Source organism: Enhydra lutris, unplaced genomic scaffold (genome assembly GCF_002288905.1).
Source record: "Enhydra lutris kenyoni isolate GAN:26980312 unplaced genomic scaffold, ASM228890v2 scaffoldscaffold13, whole genome shotgun sequence".
In the NCBI taxonomy this organism is placed as follows: Eukaryota; Metazoa; Chordata; class Mammalia; order Carnivora; family Mustelidae; genus Enhydra; species Enhydra lutris.
In genome coordinates, this window is record NW_019154097.1 from 34,387,313 (window position 1) to 34,403,021 (window position 15,709).

The 15,709-nt window shown below is 57.0% G+C and overlaps 1 protein-coding gene across 1 annotated transcript in view; it reads left to right on the plus strand.

The window, feature by feature from the left end:
- The window catches only part of LOC111145464 (neuronal calcium sensor 1), a 49,638-nt gene that overhangs the window by 23,128 nt on the left and 10,801 nt on the right, over window positions 1-15,709 (plus strand). Inside the window, exons 2-6 of the mRNA XM_022500360.1 lie at window positions 385-409; window positions 11,455-11,593; window positions 12,760-12,838; window positions 14,007-14,095; window positions 14,451-14,528. Of these exons, the coding sequence (XP_022356068.1) occupies window positions 385-409; window positions 11,455-11,593; window positions 12,760-12,838; window positions 14,007-14,095; window positions 14,451-14,528 (410 nt within the window). The remainder of the gene's footprint in view (window positions 1-384; window positions 410-11,454; window positions 11,594-12,759; window positions 12,839-14,006; window positions 14,096-14,450; window positions 14,529-15,709) is intronic.

The window sequence follows — 15,709 nt, forward strand, 5'->3', positions numbered from 1 at the left end:
GGTGCCCGGGTGCCTTCTCCAACGGTGCTGTCCCCGGGCTGAGAGTTGGGGGACAGCGTATCTCAAACACTGGCCTGGGTGTGAGGCTCTTTCCTGTGCCCACCCCCCAACCCCCAGGACGGCAGGGAGAGACAACCCCGCATGTAAGAGGCTGTTCTTGTCAGTCCTTCTAGAAGCCCAGTCGGCCTCAGGAGGGATAGGCCAGTGCTGTCCCCTGCTGGGGTGGCTGGACATGCAGCTCCTGACTGGGACAGATCATCTGGGGGACATGGGTGGGTAGGCCGTAGGCGCGGGCTGGGGAGGGCAGGAAGGAGGTTCCCTGGGTCTGCCTGTCTCCTAAGGCACTTCCCAGAGCTAAAAGGCTGCTTCTGTTTTCTCTTGCAGTTACCGAGAAGGAAGTCCAGCAGTGGTGAGTAGCTCTTTTCCCCCAAACTATTGGCGGGGAGGCCTGGGTGGCTGTCCGCTTTGGGCTGATGGGACAGCAGTGCAGCTGCCCAGAACAGGGCCATGGGGAGGGACTTGTGAGCGTGGTTGCTGTACCAGCCAGACAGGGCAGGCTTCGCTTAGATTCTTTTGTCCCCAGAGGGCTGGTGTAGGGCCCAGTTGAACTGGGGTGGAGGTGGGTGTTGGGGACTCCTTGCCTTGTGTGTCATCTCTGGGGACCACCAGGCCCTGCTCACCAAAGAGAGGGGTTGGGACCAGAAATGAATCTGGAGACTGGGTCCCAGGCCTGGCTTTGTCACTAAGTCACCAGTGGCCTTGAGAAGTCTTTTCCCATTTCTGGGGTTCAGTCACCTTTTCTATAAAGTGATTGGTGAGACTGGGCCAAGGATGGCAAATAGGTTTTCTCTTGGATGCCAGCTCTCATCAGTCTGTAGTGGCTGCCCAGAGTGCCGGGTTAAGAAAGATTCTGAGGCTGTATGTCATGGAGTGGAGGGAAAGTATAGCAGTGAGGGGTTGATGTGGGCTGGGATGGATGAGTGATGCCTGCTTGGGCTGGGGGAGAGTGGAGCGGCATGCTGATTGTCCCCTGGTCCCCTGAGGGATGTGGCAGAATGTGGAGCTGGCAGGGGAGGCTCACATGAAGGGAGACTTGAGGTGGGGGGGGTGCGAGGGGAGGAGGCAAGCCTGGAGAACTTCCAGGCAAGTTGGGTGGGTGAGAAATGGATCTAGAATCCTGACCAGGCCTCAAGTGATTCTCTGAGCCTCAGTTTCCCCGTGTGTGTGATGGGAATGATGATGTCCTGGGAAGACATTCCTTGTGAGGGTCATAGCACCGTGCCCAAGAGATGACAGCCACGGTGGGTGGTCTTCTGTGTGCCGTTCAGATGGGGAACTGAGAGGCCTAGAGAGGGCCCCCATCACAGCCAGGGCGTGGCAGGCCTGCAAGGATCCATGCCGTGAGATTCTGGGGCAGCTCCGTGGGTGGGGTGTGCAGAGCCAGGCTCCCCTAGGGGCCACTCCGTACAACTCCCTGTCCCTGAGTCCAGGCTGTGGAGGGCAGGAGCTGTGGCCGCCCTGCCCAGCTCTGTTGACCCCCATGCTGGACATCTAGCCCAGTGGCCAGAACCCAGATGGTGAGCCGGTTCCTCCTGCGGAGTTGGGGGGGGCAGCAAGGGAGGAGCGCATGTGGAGAGAGCAGCCGCCGCCGCCTTTTCCTCCCCTACATCCGAGGACCAACATGTGGTTCTGATCTGCCTCTGACCTCATTTTCACTTTTCCGCTTCCCCAGGTGAGCGTTCCAGAAACGTTCCTACTTCTAGGTCTTTATCCCCATGGCTCTGCCTTCCAGAACTCCCCGCCCTTCCTTCCTGGGGCTTTGTCTGCTCATATCTCCCCTCTGGAACTACCCACCCTTCTTTCTGACCTTCCTAGGCCAACTGAGATAGTCTTTCCGGAGGCTCACCTGCATGTCACCTCCTCCAAGAAGCCCTCCGGGATTCCCCGTCTGTACATAATCCCCCTCCTTCCCACCTGACAGCCAGAGGAGTCATTGTTGAACAAAAACCTGACAGTGTTTGGCTTCTGCTTAAAACCTTCCTTCGGCGTGGTTATAGGGGGATGAGGACGGGTGTGGTCTGACCCTGTTGACCCTGCCGGTCTCACCACCATCTCCTTCTGCCCCTGGCCTGCCTGAATTGCTGTGTGTTCCCGAACTCACCTCGCCCCCTGAGCCTTCCTGACCTTGGCCTGGCCTGTCCCCTCCGCCTGTCCCCTCCGCTTCTTTGCTCGGCTTCTATCTCCCTACCCCCAGGGCTTTATTCCTCAGGTTAGCTTAGGGGACCCAGCACAGCCGCAGACTCAGCTGGCAACAGTTACTCATCTGCGAGCCTCCCTGCCTCCTTTCCTGGCCCTGCGGGCGGGCCCTGTACTGTTTGCCCCTGTGCCCCCAGAGCCCGGCCACGGCAGGTGCTCCGCTCCCAGGAAGCACATCCCGTGCTTCACGTACATTGCTGGTGACTCCCGGGAGCTGCCCTGGGGTCCGACAGGGCTGCGATCTGTCCTGGAGAGCTGGCAGATGCTTTCCCAGTGCTGCCGTGTGCTTAGCGAGCTCTCAGACGTGGCCTCATTCAGTTCCTCCCTGCTGTCACCCAGAGGAGTGTCCCAACACAGCATTTCCTAGATGGGGCTCCTGAGCCCCCAGGCCCTGCCTTGCTCACAGCTGTGCTTCCGCCAGGGGAAGGCAGAGCAGAGCGGCCAGATGGGCTTCCGAACCAGGGCGCCGGGCTTGGGGACCCACACCCCAGGACCTGTGTGAGCAATCTGGAGCAAGTTATTGGACGTGTCGGTACCTTGGTTTTCCCATCTGGAGAGTTAACCTTTATAGGAATATTGTAAAGAACAAATGATCTAATTCACATAAACCGTCTGGAGCACAGCCTAGTTACATTCTCTCTGCCAGTGGTGCTAAGAATAATGACATCAGTATCGTCATCATTATGAGCCATGGAGCAGTCTTCCAAGTCCCCTTCTCATTATGACAATGGGGAAACTGAGGCCCAGACAGGTGGAGTGACTTTGGTTCCTTTGCCAAGCTGCTATTTCAGCTACAACCTGGACAAGGACTTGGCCGTGGAGGGGAGTTCCAGGCACAGGGAAGAGCAATCGGCAGGTGCACGGGGAATAGACTTGGTGCGTTCAAGGAACAGCAGGGAGGCTGTAGAGGCTGCCCCTGGAGAGCCGTCGTGGAGGCTGCCGTAACAGAGCCGGGGCCCTAGGCCTTGTGACACACAGCCCTTGCCATAGGGTGACTCTCTCTGAAGAGCTTATAAAGACAAGAACTGATCTTTCTTTGCCAGAAAGTTCTGTGGGCCTCAAGTATATGTCCTTTGGTTCATTTTGGTGGTGTCTTCAAGCCTAGGAGACAGCTGACTCAGTGCTTTCCACTGGCCTTCCTGGGTCAGTCCCCGACCCACCTCACTGTGGTGTTCTAGAATCCTGTAGGGTGAAGCTAGCCCGGGGATAGTTAAACAGGGACACTCCTATCTCCACCCTCTCTGCCGGTGCCCACAGCAGACATTGGTAATGGATCACAGATTATAGCACTCGATCAGTTTCCTCCAGGGTTCTGGGCGGCCAGTGCCATTGTTGCTGGCAAACAAAATGAGCCCTTCTATTCTCCCTCAACTGGCCCGAATGTCACTGGTTCACGAGCACTGTAGGTGGCCCGCCGTCCCCTCTGTCTTTTGCACAGGAAGCAGGTAAGATGAACTCCTGTGTCCCAAGTGCCCTGGTCCATTCTCAGAGAACACTTTGCCACCACAGCCCCCAGCCAGCCCTTTCATATCCCAGACAGCTCTTGGGGCACCCAACAGCTGGGGGCAGTGCTGACGCCAGCCCTCCCTGGGAAAATGTGGGCTTCCCAGGATCACTCACCTCCCCTTCTTCCATGGCCTCACTGGGCACCGCCCCCCCAACACACACTTGCTGACCCTCCCCCACGCCACGTTCATTTCTACCTCTGAACTCCCCATCCTTGCTGTTCCCTCCGCACCCAGGTCTTGGCATCACCAGCCCAGGGTCCTCTCTTCGGAGAGGCGTGCCCTGACCACCCAGTCTCTGTTTCTCCAGCATGCTCTAGGATCCCCTTATTTTGTGTGGACTTTCAGTAGCCACAATGCAGCAGGGAACCAAGACCCAGGGCTTTTTTCCTTTTTTTTTTTTTTTTAAAGATTTCATTTATTCATTTGACAGACAGAGATCACAAGTAGGCAGAGAGGCAGGCAGAGAGAGAGAGGGGGAAGCAGGCTCCCTGCCGAGCAGAGAGCCCCATGTGGGGCTCAATCCCAGGACCCTGGTATCATGACCCAAGCTGAAGGCAGAGGCTTTAACCCACTGAGCCACCCTGGTGCCCTCCTTTTTTTTTTTTTTTTTTAAGATTTTATTTTTAAGTCATCTCTGTACCCAGCATAGAGCTCAAACTCACAACCTCAAAATTAAGAGCCCCGTGTTCCTCCGGCTAAGCCCAGGCCCAGGGCTCTTACATGATTCTATGATTGGTCATGGACTGCCCAGGGAGCAGAAGCAGAGCCGGGAGTTGCACTTGGGCCTTGGTGCTGGTCGGGCGCAGGTCTTCGGGAGCGCCCAGGCCCCAGGTTGTCAGGAGCACAGGACAGCCAGCAGCCATGGGGTGCCCAGGCCGGCCTCATCAGGGCTCAGTCCACACCGGGCTCCTGCTGGCGGCCCCTCGGGGTCATCTCAGGGGCTCCCTGCCCTGCGCTGCTGTGTGGTTCTCTGTATTTGCAGGGAGGGGGCTGGAGGCTGAGAGGTCAGGCTAGTGTCGGGGTCCACATGCTGAGCCCGGCTTGTTGCCGTGGAAGGTGAGGACCCGCAGTGCAGGCTAAGAAGCTGCGGCAGGTCCCAGGCCCTTGTGGATGATTGTGAAATTGCCATCACTCCGAGGACAGAGAGACAGCAGACAGAAGACCATGGGGGCTGGAGGAGGCAGGGAGGGCAGGAAGGAAGAGGCTTCCTCTTCATGGGTGTGCGTGGGATCCTCCTCCAGGATCTGCGCAGCGAGGGGAGCAGCACGGGAGGGGGTTGTTTGCAGAGATAATGGGAGACGAATCCGTCAGGTGCACCACGGAGGCAGCTGGGCCCGCGCTGGTGGCGGGTGGGGGTAAAGCGCTCCCGCGTATCTGTCTATCCCTCACCCTTCCCGCTGCAGAAGGCCGGTTTACCCTGGGCCTGGCAGGAGAGGGGCATGCAGGGAGCTGCAGCCTGGCCTCGAGCTGGCTCCCAGGTGGCAGGGTTCCCTGGGAAATGAGACCACGGAATCCCAGAAAGTCCTAGCAGGCTGGGGCCTTTGGGCCTTGCTCAGGGTCCTCCGAGAATGGGAAGCGGAGCTGGAGTCGGACCCCTGTGTCACAGCGAGGACTCGTTCATTCACTCTCCATTCAGTTGTCTGCTCAGAAAGTCTTTACTGAGCACCTGCTATGTGCCAGGCCAGTGCAGGGGGGCTGGGGGCAGGCAGCGCTGAGGGAGACAGGTGCCTGGCGTGCCCTGGAGGAGGGGACACAGGCACAGCCCAGGCTGGCGCGGTGGGGAAGCCCCTTCTGGAAGTGGCATTCAGCCTTTGCTGCTTTATGAAACGACAGGTTTCTTTTCTCCTTTGGCTTTCAAAGACGTGTAAGAGTGCACTCGTCAGGTCTGCGACTTTCTCTTCTTATCCCCACCCTGTCTCGAACTGCCGGCCCCCCAACATAGCCAACCCCGTCAAATGCCCGTGCTCAGGCGGCCAGAGAGCATGTGCCCGGTGCGCTCGGACGCTGCGCCTGTTTCCCGGGCTTGGCCGCGTTGCTTTCAGTGCGATTCCCAGACCTGCCTCTGGCCCCCAGGGAGCCAAGACCCCTATTCTCGAACAAGATTTCAAGGCTGGCGACAGGTACCGAGATAACTGATTGAACAAAATGTCATCTTCTTGCCTCAATAAAAAGATGACTTAATATAAAAAAATAGCTTCCATGAGTCCTAGTAACTAAGGACGGTTTACAAAAGAGAAGGCAAATCTAGGGAGAGTCGTGATTGTAGTTTGGTTTGGTTTTTCAAAGGTTTCGTTTTCTGCAGCAGCCTTTTTATTTATTTATTTCATTTTTATTTTATTTAATTTTATTTTTATTTTTTAAAGATTTTTATTTATTTATTTGACAGATCACAAGTAGGCAGAGAGAGAGTGAGAAAGAGAGAGAGAGAGAGAGAGAGAGAGGAGGAAGCAGGCTCCCTGCGGAGCAGACAGCCCGATGTGGGGCTCGATCCCAGGACCCCGGGATCATGACCTGAGCCGAAGGCAGAGGCTTTAACCCTCTGAGCCACCCAGGCGCCCCAGCACCCTTTTTATTAATTAATTAATTATTTTTTAAATTTTATTTATTTATTTGACAGAGAGGGAGATCACAAGTAGGAGGAGAGGCACGCAGAGAGAGAGAGAGAGGAGGAAGCAGGCTCCCGGCTGAGCAGAGAGCCTGATGCGGGGCTCGATCCCAGGACCCTGAGATCATGACCTGAGCCAAAGGCAGAGGCTTAACCCACTGAGCCACCCAGGCGCCCCTACCAGCAACCTTTTTAAAAGTAGCTCATTTTTTAGCAGATGATGGTCAGTTGTGCTCGCGGTTCCTGGATCTATGTGGGTATAAACAACTCTTACTGTGTAGGATTTGTATTCTACGTCGCGTGCTGTCTTACACTGAACTGTGTCTGTATTTTTTATTTTTATACCCGATCTAGAATATTCTGTAATGATTTTAGTTACTTTTTTTAATGTGGTGAAATACATATCACGTGAAATTTACTATCCTAACCATTAAGGCTGTGTTATGGGTGTGGCCTCCGCACAGGGCTGAGTGAGGAGATGGAACCGGGGCATCAGGGGTCTTGGTACACTGGAGCCTGCTCCTTGGGGCACCTGGCAGGACAGGGCGGCCAGGCTGGGGGGGGGGTCCGTGTCTGTGACATCTCGGGCTCTGCTCTGTGGGAGAGGTTGGGGCTGGAGCTTGGCGTCCGGCAGATGTCTAGGACATCCTTTGCCATCTACCACACTGTTGCCATTTGTCGAAGCTCACCCAGGGCCTGGGGGCAGGTGCTGTGTTGGTTCCCACGTCATGGATCGGTAAACTGAGGCTCAGGAAGAGGAAGTCACCTGCCCAGGGTCACACACAGGTCCAGCGTGGTCCTGGGATCGAGCCACGTCTAATGGGGAAGCCCGAGCCCTACCTTTTCAGTTCTTTAAACTCTAAAAAAAATTAAACTTCTTTTATATTATGGAATTTGTGCATGTTCAGTGCATGGAGCTAGTAATAATAAACAAAATAAAAAGATCCTTCCCTGCCTCCTTTCCACCGCATATGACACTTGACTTGTAGGGACTGTTGGTCCCAGAGCATGACTCTGTCTTCAATGTCCAGGGGGCGTGTCTCTAAGGGAAACATAGAAGCTGAGAATGAAAAGGTGGGTGGGAGTCAGCAGGGTAGGGAGGGGAAGTGAAGGCTGAACAGAAGGGGTGCTGAGTGATGGCCCTGAGCCAGGGCAAGACGTAACCTTCCCCAGCCTCAGTTTCCCCATCTGTAAAATGGGCACAATCGTCCTTGCCTCCTGGGCTCATTGGGACCATGGGGTGAAATTAGGCTTAGAAGGCACATAGCCATTTGCCTGGCTCTCAGTAGGCCCCGGTAGTAGCTGTCACTCAGGAGCACAGAAGACTCAGGTGCCAGACCCCCTCTAGCTCATGGGGTTCCCAGAGGACGTCTAGTTCGGTGGTTCTCAGCTGGAGTGGTTCCGCTCCCGGGGGATATTTGGCCCCTGTCTGGAGACACCTTTGTCCCAACTTGGGGGCAGGCACTACGGATAGCTAGCAGATGGAGGCCAGGGCCATAGGACAGCCCACCCCCCCGAGAATCTTCCAACCCCAAATGTCAGAGGTGCTGGGGTGGGGAAACCCTGCCTCCAGAGCTGGTCTGAGTCACTTGTTTTAGCAGCAGGGAAACTCAGGGGCATTGCAGGGAAGGGATTCCTCGAGGTCCCTCTCCCAGCGAGACAGGATGGGGCCAGGCTTGGCGCAGCTTTCCTGTCGGCTGTGTGTCTGAAGGAGAGCGGAAGGGACCTGGGCTTATTGGAACCTGAGGCCTGGCCCTGGGAGTGGGATGGGGTCACGTCGCTCAGTCGTCCTGGGGACAAAAGTCCTGGACATGCACTTCATCACGAGGCAGCAGCCCCTCCCCCTCCACCCCGGGTGCCCTGCAGGCATTGGGGAGGGGGCATGTGCCGGGGTGGGCTGTCCCACCGCTGGAGGGTAGGCAGCGCCTCAGGACTGGACCCTTTTGTGAAGTCCCAGCCCAGAGCTGTGACAACTCACAGGGTGAATTAGGAGTCGGGGTAACCAGGGTGTCTGGGACAGCTCCCCCATCTCTGCTCCGGCGAGGCAGCGTGCCCCCGCCTTCTAATGATGAACAATGGGGTGGCACAGTGGTTGGGGGGGCGCGTGCTTTGTGTTTCCACCGGCTGGAGGAGGGGTGGATGGGAGGCAGGAGACCTGGGTCTGAGCACTGATCCTGCTGCTAATGATCTGTGCAACCTTGAGCTGCTCTCTCGCCCTCTCTGAGACCCCCAGTTCCCTGTCGCAGAGGGTAGGGGGACATCCGTGGCTCTCTAGCCATCTGAAGGAAGCTCTCGGGTTCTGGCCAAGGTCCTCGGGGCTCAGGGAGGCACCAGATGCCTGGGCTCGCCCTCCCTCTGTCCCTGCCTGGCAGTTTGTATGCCCATCCGTCCATCCGTCCATCCATCCGTCTCTTTGGACAGACATTTACTGAACCCCCATCGTACACCAGCGCCTGTGCTGGGTACGGGGCACTGCTGTGTCAGGGAGATTACAGTCAGACGGGGACACAGCCTGGAGACAAACAGGACATGGTGTGCTGGGGTCTCCGGGGACTGAGGGAGCAGAGGAGACTGCGAGGCCCTAGGGGTTGAGTGTGGAACGGGGAGGTGCCCGGCAAGAGGAGGCCCGTCCATCGGGCAGTCTCTAATTGGCGTCTCCCCCTGCAGGTGGGCTTCCCGGGGCCCCACCGTGACAGCCTCTGCAGGGGGAACCGGACAGGCCCCCCAAAGGCTCCCCACTGAGGCTGGCCTCCTGCACCCCCGCCTGTCCCCGGTTACCCCCGCAGGACCTCCGCTGCGGGCTCAGGCAGCTGCTCTCCGCGCTGAGGGCTCCTGCCGCTGAGCTAACCGCCTTCCGGGCCAAGAGCCCGCCCCCCTGGGGAGCCACCCGCAGGGACCCTCCGGGGAGGCTTTTGTCTTCTCTTTATTGTTTTTATCATTCTCTGTGGATCATTTAAGTAACGTATATCCATTGTGGGGAAATGAGAAGCTCAGGGGGAGGCCCCCCAATCCGGCATCCAGAGGGATCTGGGGAAGTTGGAGCCTGCCCCCACAGGACCCCCAAGTCCTGGCACCAGACACTTCCCCTCCTCCTGCCCAGGGACCTGTCTTGGCCAGGGAGCCTGGGCTCATGGACCAGATCTTGTCCTTGAAATGCTCCTTCTCCCTGGCTGTGTCCTGCCTGGCTATGAAGCTTGGACCGAGAGCACCCCGCTGGGAAGGAGAATTTAGGGGAGGGAACTGCATGGGCTTGGGTCCCTTCCTGGTTCCGGTGGTGGGAAGGGCACCCGACCTCTTGCCTCATCGGTGAATCCCGGCATCACGGAACCCACCTCGCAGGGCAGAGGTGACTCTTGAGGAACAGCCGGGTGAGCTCAGCACCCGGGCCTTGGGGACTGTTGCCAAAGGTCCAGGCGGAGGGTGAGGTGGGGGCCGCCATGGGTTACAGAACAGGGACCTGGCTTCCCTGGGCCTCTGCTGCCTCGAGGTGCCCAGGGGGAGGGCCGGCTATGGGTGCCCATTCAGCCCACCCCAGGCGTGAAGCCCCCCACCGCATTCCATCTTCCGGCCTCCCCTGCACCCCAGCAATGCTCATGCTCGAGGAGCAGCTGATACATTAGCGAGAATCTTCTTTTCTTTTTAAGATTTTATTTATTTATTTGACAGAGACACCGTGCTTACAAGCAGGAGGGCAGCAGAGGGAGAGAGAAGCAGGCGCTCTGCTGACCAGGGAGCCCGATGCAAGGCTCAAACTCATGACCTGAGCCTAAGGCAGACACTTAACCGACTGAGCCACCCAGGCACCCCTCTTATTTTCTTGTTCACATCTGATCTCAGTTCTGAGGCTGTAGATCCCTGAGTATCCTACGTGTCCCTTTAGGTTCTTACGTGTGAAGTGTCCCCCCCCCCCCCCCCCCCCCCCCCCCCTTGTTCCCTGGAGGGCAGGAGGACAGCGGGTGCCCGGAATCCCCTCCCTGGACACGAGGGTCTTGGAACAATGCGGCAGGTGAATTTCAGGGACCCTGTGTCTCTGAGCATCTGGTCTCTTCAGTGTCTGCCTTCCACCCAGCTCCAGTCTGGATTGCAAGGATGAGCAAGTCCCCCTCCTGAGCCTCAGCTTTCCCATCCTTTAAATGGGCTTAACTGCAGACTTGCTCACCGGCTGCGTGGGCGGCCCGGGAGAATGCGTTTGCAGCGAAGGGCGCAGAGAGCTAAGGGCTGGGAGCAGATAATGGCTGATCCCTCACTCCCTTCCCTTTATGCTGGGAAATCTCTTCCTCCAGTTGGGTTGCTAAGCTACACACAGGAGCCGACTCATGAATTGTTTTACAACAACTCATCTAAGTTCATAACACTAAAGATCTCTTATGCCCAGCCCTGGGGTAAGTATGTTACATGATCATCTCATCTGATCCCAACAAGATAGCTGTGAGAGCTGGCCCTTTTATGGGTGAGGGGATGGAGGCTCAGAGACGGGAAGGCACTTGCCCAAGGTTGCACAGCCAGCAAGGAGCAAAGCTGGGATTTGGAGTACAAAGCCAGGCTGCTGTCCGTGGGCTCTGTGGCTGCAGGATTCTGGAACAAACCAGAGCACCCTGTGAGCTCGCTGCCCTGCTCCCGTGTCCTTCAGCGCAGATCCCTGGGAACAAAGGTGGGGGAGGGGGTGTGCATATTGTGGGGCGCAGGCGTGTGGGAGGAGCCAGCTGCCGGCCCCATATGGTGGCTCTGCCTACTCTGTGGTGTCAGGAGGGGCTCAGTGGAGAAGGTGGGGGAGGCAGGAGTGGTTGGTGTAAGAGCGCTACTTTGGGGAGATGGTTTTGGGTGAGTTTTGTTTTAGGCCCGCCGCGTGGCGGGCGGGCAGGCTGGGGGGTTCATTCTCATGGTACCTCTTATCCCCCTTACACGGATGTGGCTCCGAGAGATGCAGTCACCTGTCCCAGGTCACCCAGCTGGCCAGAGGCAGAGGATGCAGCCCAACACCCCCACGGGGCTCACAGCCTCCTGGGGTGCTGGGTGGGGGGCTGCTGGCAGGGGGGTGATGTCAGCGCCTCCTTTCCCCTCTCTCGCCTGGTCTGCTACCTCTAGGTACAAAGGCTTCATCAAGGACTGCCCCAGCGGGCAGCTGGACGCTGCAGGCTTCCAGAAAATCTACAAGCAGTTCTTCCCGTTTGGAGATCCTACCAAGTTCGCCACGTTTGTTTTCAACGTGTTTGATGAAAACAAGGTGAGCTGGGCATGGACGGGGCCCGCGCCCGGCCCAGAGCCCCCTTCCTCCTGCAGGCACCCGCTGCACCTCCACACCCACGCTTTTCTGCCAGCGTTCCCTTCTGGAGAAGGCACACACACGCGCACACACATGCGGTGTGCACATGCACACACATGCACACACGCCTGCGTATGCACACACGTGCACACACGAACGCAACGCACACACTTACACCTGCTCCACGGAGACGTACACGCACGCACAAATATGTATACCTTGACCTTTTTCTTACAAGCACAGAATGCAAATGCCTACAGGGATAATAACCAGATTTAGAATCATCCACACTGACATCCACCGAGCATGGACTGTGTGCAAAGCTTTCTGTGTGGACTATTTACGACCAGCTCCCTGTGGGGTATGTCCTTTGAACACCCCCGTTTTGCAGACGGGGACACTGAGGCTCTGAGCAGCATACAGTACGGGGGGGGGGGCATTTGCTCCCGCTTGCTTTCGCAGAGCATCGTGTTTTCGAGTCTCATCTTGGCGGATCCACTGTCAGGCCCCCACAGTCCTCAGCGCCGTGTCCCACGCCTGTATTTTTCCAGGCTTCCTCGTGTTCACGGTGGATTTACTGTAACTTGTTTTCGCATTCTGTCCTGTTGGGCCCTCGGACTCGGATTGCCACACCCCGGCTTTCTCCCAGGGGCCCTCAGACTGACAGTCACACTGCCTGGCCCTGGGAAGAGCTCTGCCCTCCCCAGGCCTCAGTTTCCCTATTTGCAAAATGAACAGGTGGGATTAAACAATCTAGAGCCTTGCCCTCCTCCGAAGTCTGGGATCCTGTGGCTCTGAGCCAAGGGGAAAGGGGATCTCCAGGTGGCCCTTGCCCGCAGAGGGGGTGTGTGTGTGGGCGGCACCTTCTGGCTCTTTCTCCCATCAGATGTGGAGTTGGGCTCTGCCTTTGGCCTCGCTCTTTCTTCTGTTCCTTCTGCCTGGCCTGATCCATCTGTGATCCTACCCCCCACCCCGTCCCTGTCCCCTCTCTCCCATCCTCTCCGCCTGGGTGTCTGTCCTTCGGCTGTGGCTATCTGGTGCCTGCCGTCGCCCATCACACACCCAGGGCCCGGCCTGACCAGAGATCCAGTACTGACCAGGGCCACCCTGCCCCTCTCTCCTGTCAGGACGGGCGGATTGAGTTCTCTGAGTTCATCCAGGCGCTGTCGGTGACCTCAAGGGGAACTCTGGACGAGAAGCTTCGGTGTAAGTCCTGTCCCTGGGTTCTGCCAGGCAGCCCCTGGCTGGGTCCTGGATGTTGGTCCAGGGCTGAGAGATGGCACAGATGTTCTGCCTTTATGGGTCAGAGGAGCTTCCCTGGGGGTGACCATGGAGGAGGAACACAGCTTACCGAGGCAGGGTGGACAGATGGGGCTATCAACAGGCGTAGACGAGGACCGCAGGTAGTGTAGGCTTTGTGTTAAAAGACCCGGTTCCGGCGCTGGCGCTGTTTTGATGACTGGTCTCATTCATGCACTTACTCACTCACTCAGCAGAGATCCACGGCCATGGCCATGGCCACAGCCACAGTCCATGCTGGCAAGGAGGCCAGGGAGCCATGAGAGAAGCACACAGGCAGGCGACCGCTCCTGTGGTTGTCAGTCCAGCCTGGGAACGTGATTCTGAAAAATCCCATAAAACTGCCACCGAGGCAGGAAAGGGAGGGTGAGCAGACAGGAGCAGGCCGGGCTCTGTGAGGGGTCAGGAGCTGAGCCTGGCAGGGGGAGAGCTGGTGTGGGTGGGAGGAGGGGAGAAGGTGTGTGGAACAGGGGAACAGCATGTGCGAGGCCCCAGGGCAGAGCGGACAGGGGCAAAAGGGAGTCTGGAGACTGGGTGGAAAGAGCTGAGCCAGAATCCACCGCTCTCTTGGGCCTTTATGCTGCATGGTGCAGGCAACAAGAAAACAGTGGTTTCTTTTTCCTCCTTCTCCTTCTTCTTCTTTTTTAGGAATAAAGGAGGATTTTATTCTTGTAAAATCTACCCCCTCCTCACCCCCATTCCGGGCATATTATTTTGTTTTCTAAGTTGACCCCATAGCAGGAAGCTACGTGACTGCGGGAGGGGAGTAAGTTCGGTGGAGAGGAGGCTGACACTTGGGGTGGGGGACCAGCTCTGCAGCCCGAGAGACCCTTTCATTTTACTTTTAGTTCCTTTAAAAAAAACAAACACGCAACCCTAGTTGAAATGGTACCTGTGTCGATACGTGTGTGTGTCTGTCTGTCGGTCCCTGTTTGTCCTGATGTGAATCCTATTTGCGGAGGAGTAGTGGGGCTCCACCGCATGCTGAGGGGCTGGGGGCGGGGCCAGGGCGGGAGAGAGCCTGTCAGGCCCCGCCCCCCGCCTGGGGTGACTCCGCCCCGCTGCTCGATCACAGGGGCCTTCAAGCTCTATGATCTGGATAACGACGGCTACATCACCAGGAACGAGATGCTGGACATTGTGGACGCCATTTACCAGATGGTGGTGAGGCGTGGGCCCTGTCGGGTAGGAGAGGCAGCAGGAGCCTCGTGTGTAGGGACAGAGCCTGGTCGGCCCTTAGAGGGAGTCCGCTCCCGCAGCCGCTCTCTTGCCCAGGCTGGGTTGGCCAGCAGTGGGGTCGTCTCTGCGCATCTGTGAGGTGGCCCGCGCCTGGGGGTGTCTGTGGGGCTGAGGGGGGAGGGGCAGAGCTTTCTAGGGCAGGAGGCAGAGAGGGCAGGGGTGGAGGCGGGGGAGAGCAGCCCGCATCCCGAGCCCGTCCAGATCTGGGGGCATATTTTTGGCCGGGACCCCAAAGCCGCATGGCCAGGAGCGCAGCGCCCAGTGTGTCTCTCTCTGTCAGGGGAACACTGTGGAGCTCCCCGAGGAGGAGAACACCCCCGAGAAGAGGGTGGACCGGATCTTCGCCATGATGGACAAGGTGAGCTGCGGGTGAGGCTGGTCCTTGACCAGGGAGGTAAGGCGTGGGGGCGGAGGCCCTCGGCCGCAGTGGGGGGGCCGTGCAGACCCTCGGAGATGCAGAGCCGGTCCATGCAGGCCAGCTGCCATCCGCGTCAACTGTCCAGAGTTTTAAGAAAGTTAAGCCAGCACTTCTTTCCGCAGCCAGGATTCTTAACCGTTTTTACTTCTTGACCTGGGCCCCTTGGACCTACCGCAGAAGACTCTGGGTGTCTCAGAATAACGGTTTTCAGCACATCGAATCAAGTCTATTGGATCAAAAAGGAAGCTAATGGTTTTGGAATACAGCCCTCAAAATATTTTTTAAAAGAATCTGTGATATAGCATTCTGTACGCTTCTTTATGAACAGGTTTAAGAAGAAGGTGTAATGGTGGGTGTCACCACCCCCCAGTTTCAAAGCGATGGCAGGCATTCGTGATGCCCGTGGTGTCTGTGATATGCTGTGACATGGCCCGTGACTCCCACCATTGACACAGGTCCCAGGTGCGGCTGGTTCTCTCGGGCATTGTCACCTACTAGCATCATGGATGGAAAAGCTATATTTCAGTTACGAGTTAGTGAATAGAAAGACCTCATTTTGGGGCGCCTGGGTGGCTCAGTCGGTTAAGCGTCTGCCTTTGGCTTAGGTCATGATCCCGGGGTCCTGGGATCTAGTCCTGCATGGGGCTCCCTGCTCAGCAGGGAGTCTGCTTCTCCTTCCCCTTCTGCCTGCAGCTCTGCCTGCTTGTGCTCTCTCTCTCTGTCAAATAAATACAAATCTAAAAAAATAAAAAAAAAGAAAGAAAGACCTCATTTTTTTTCCCATCTAAGTTTACAGACCTGCTGCATTCTAGCCACAGATCCCCTGGTTAAGAAATTCTTGTTTATATCAAACTCTTTTTTAAAAAGCAATATAACATTGTTTTTATTGGAAATTTGATATGGTGAGAGTAGGGCAATCCAGTGTTGCTTGCCTTAAATCAAAGAACACAAATTGCCATGACAGAGGGCTTATTTTTTTTTTTTTAAGATTTTATTTATTTATTTGACAGCACAAGCAGGGGGAGTGGGAGAGGGAGAAGCAGGCTTCCCCAGTAAGCAGGGAGCCCGATGCGGGGCTCAATCCCAGGACCCTGGGATCACGACCTGAGCCAAAGGCAGAT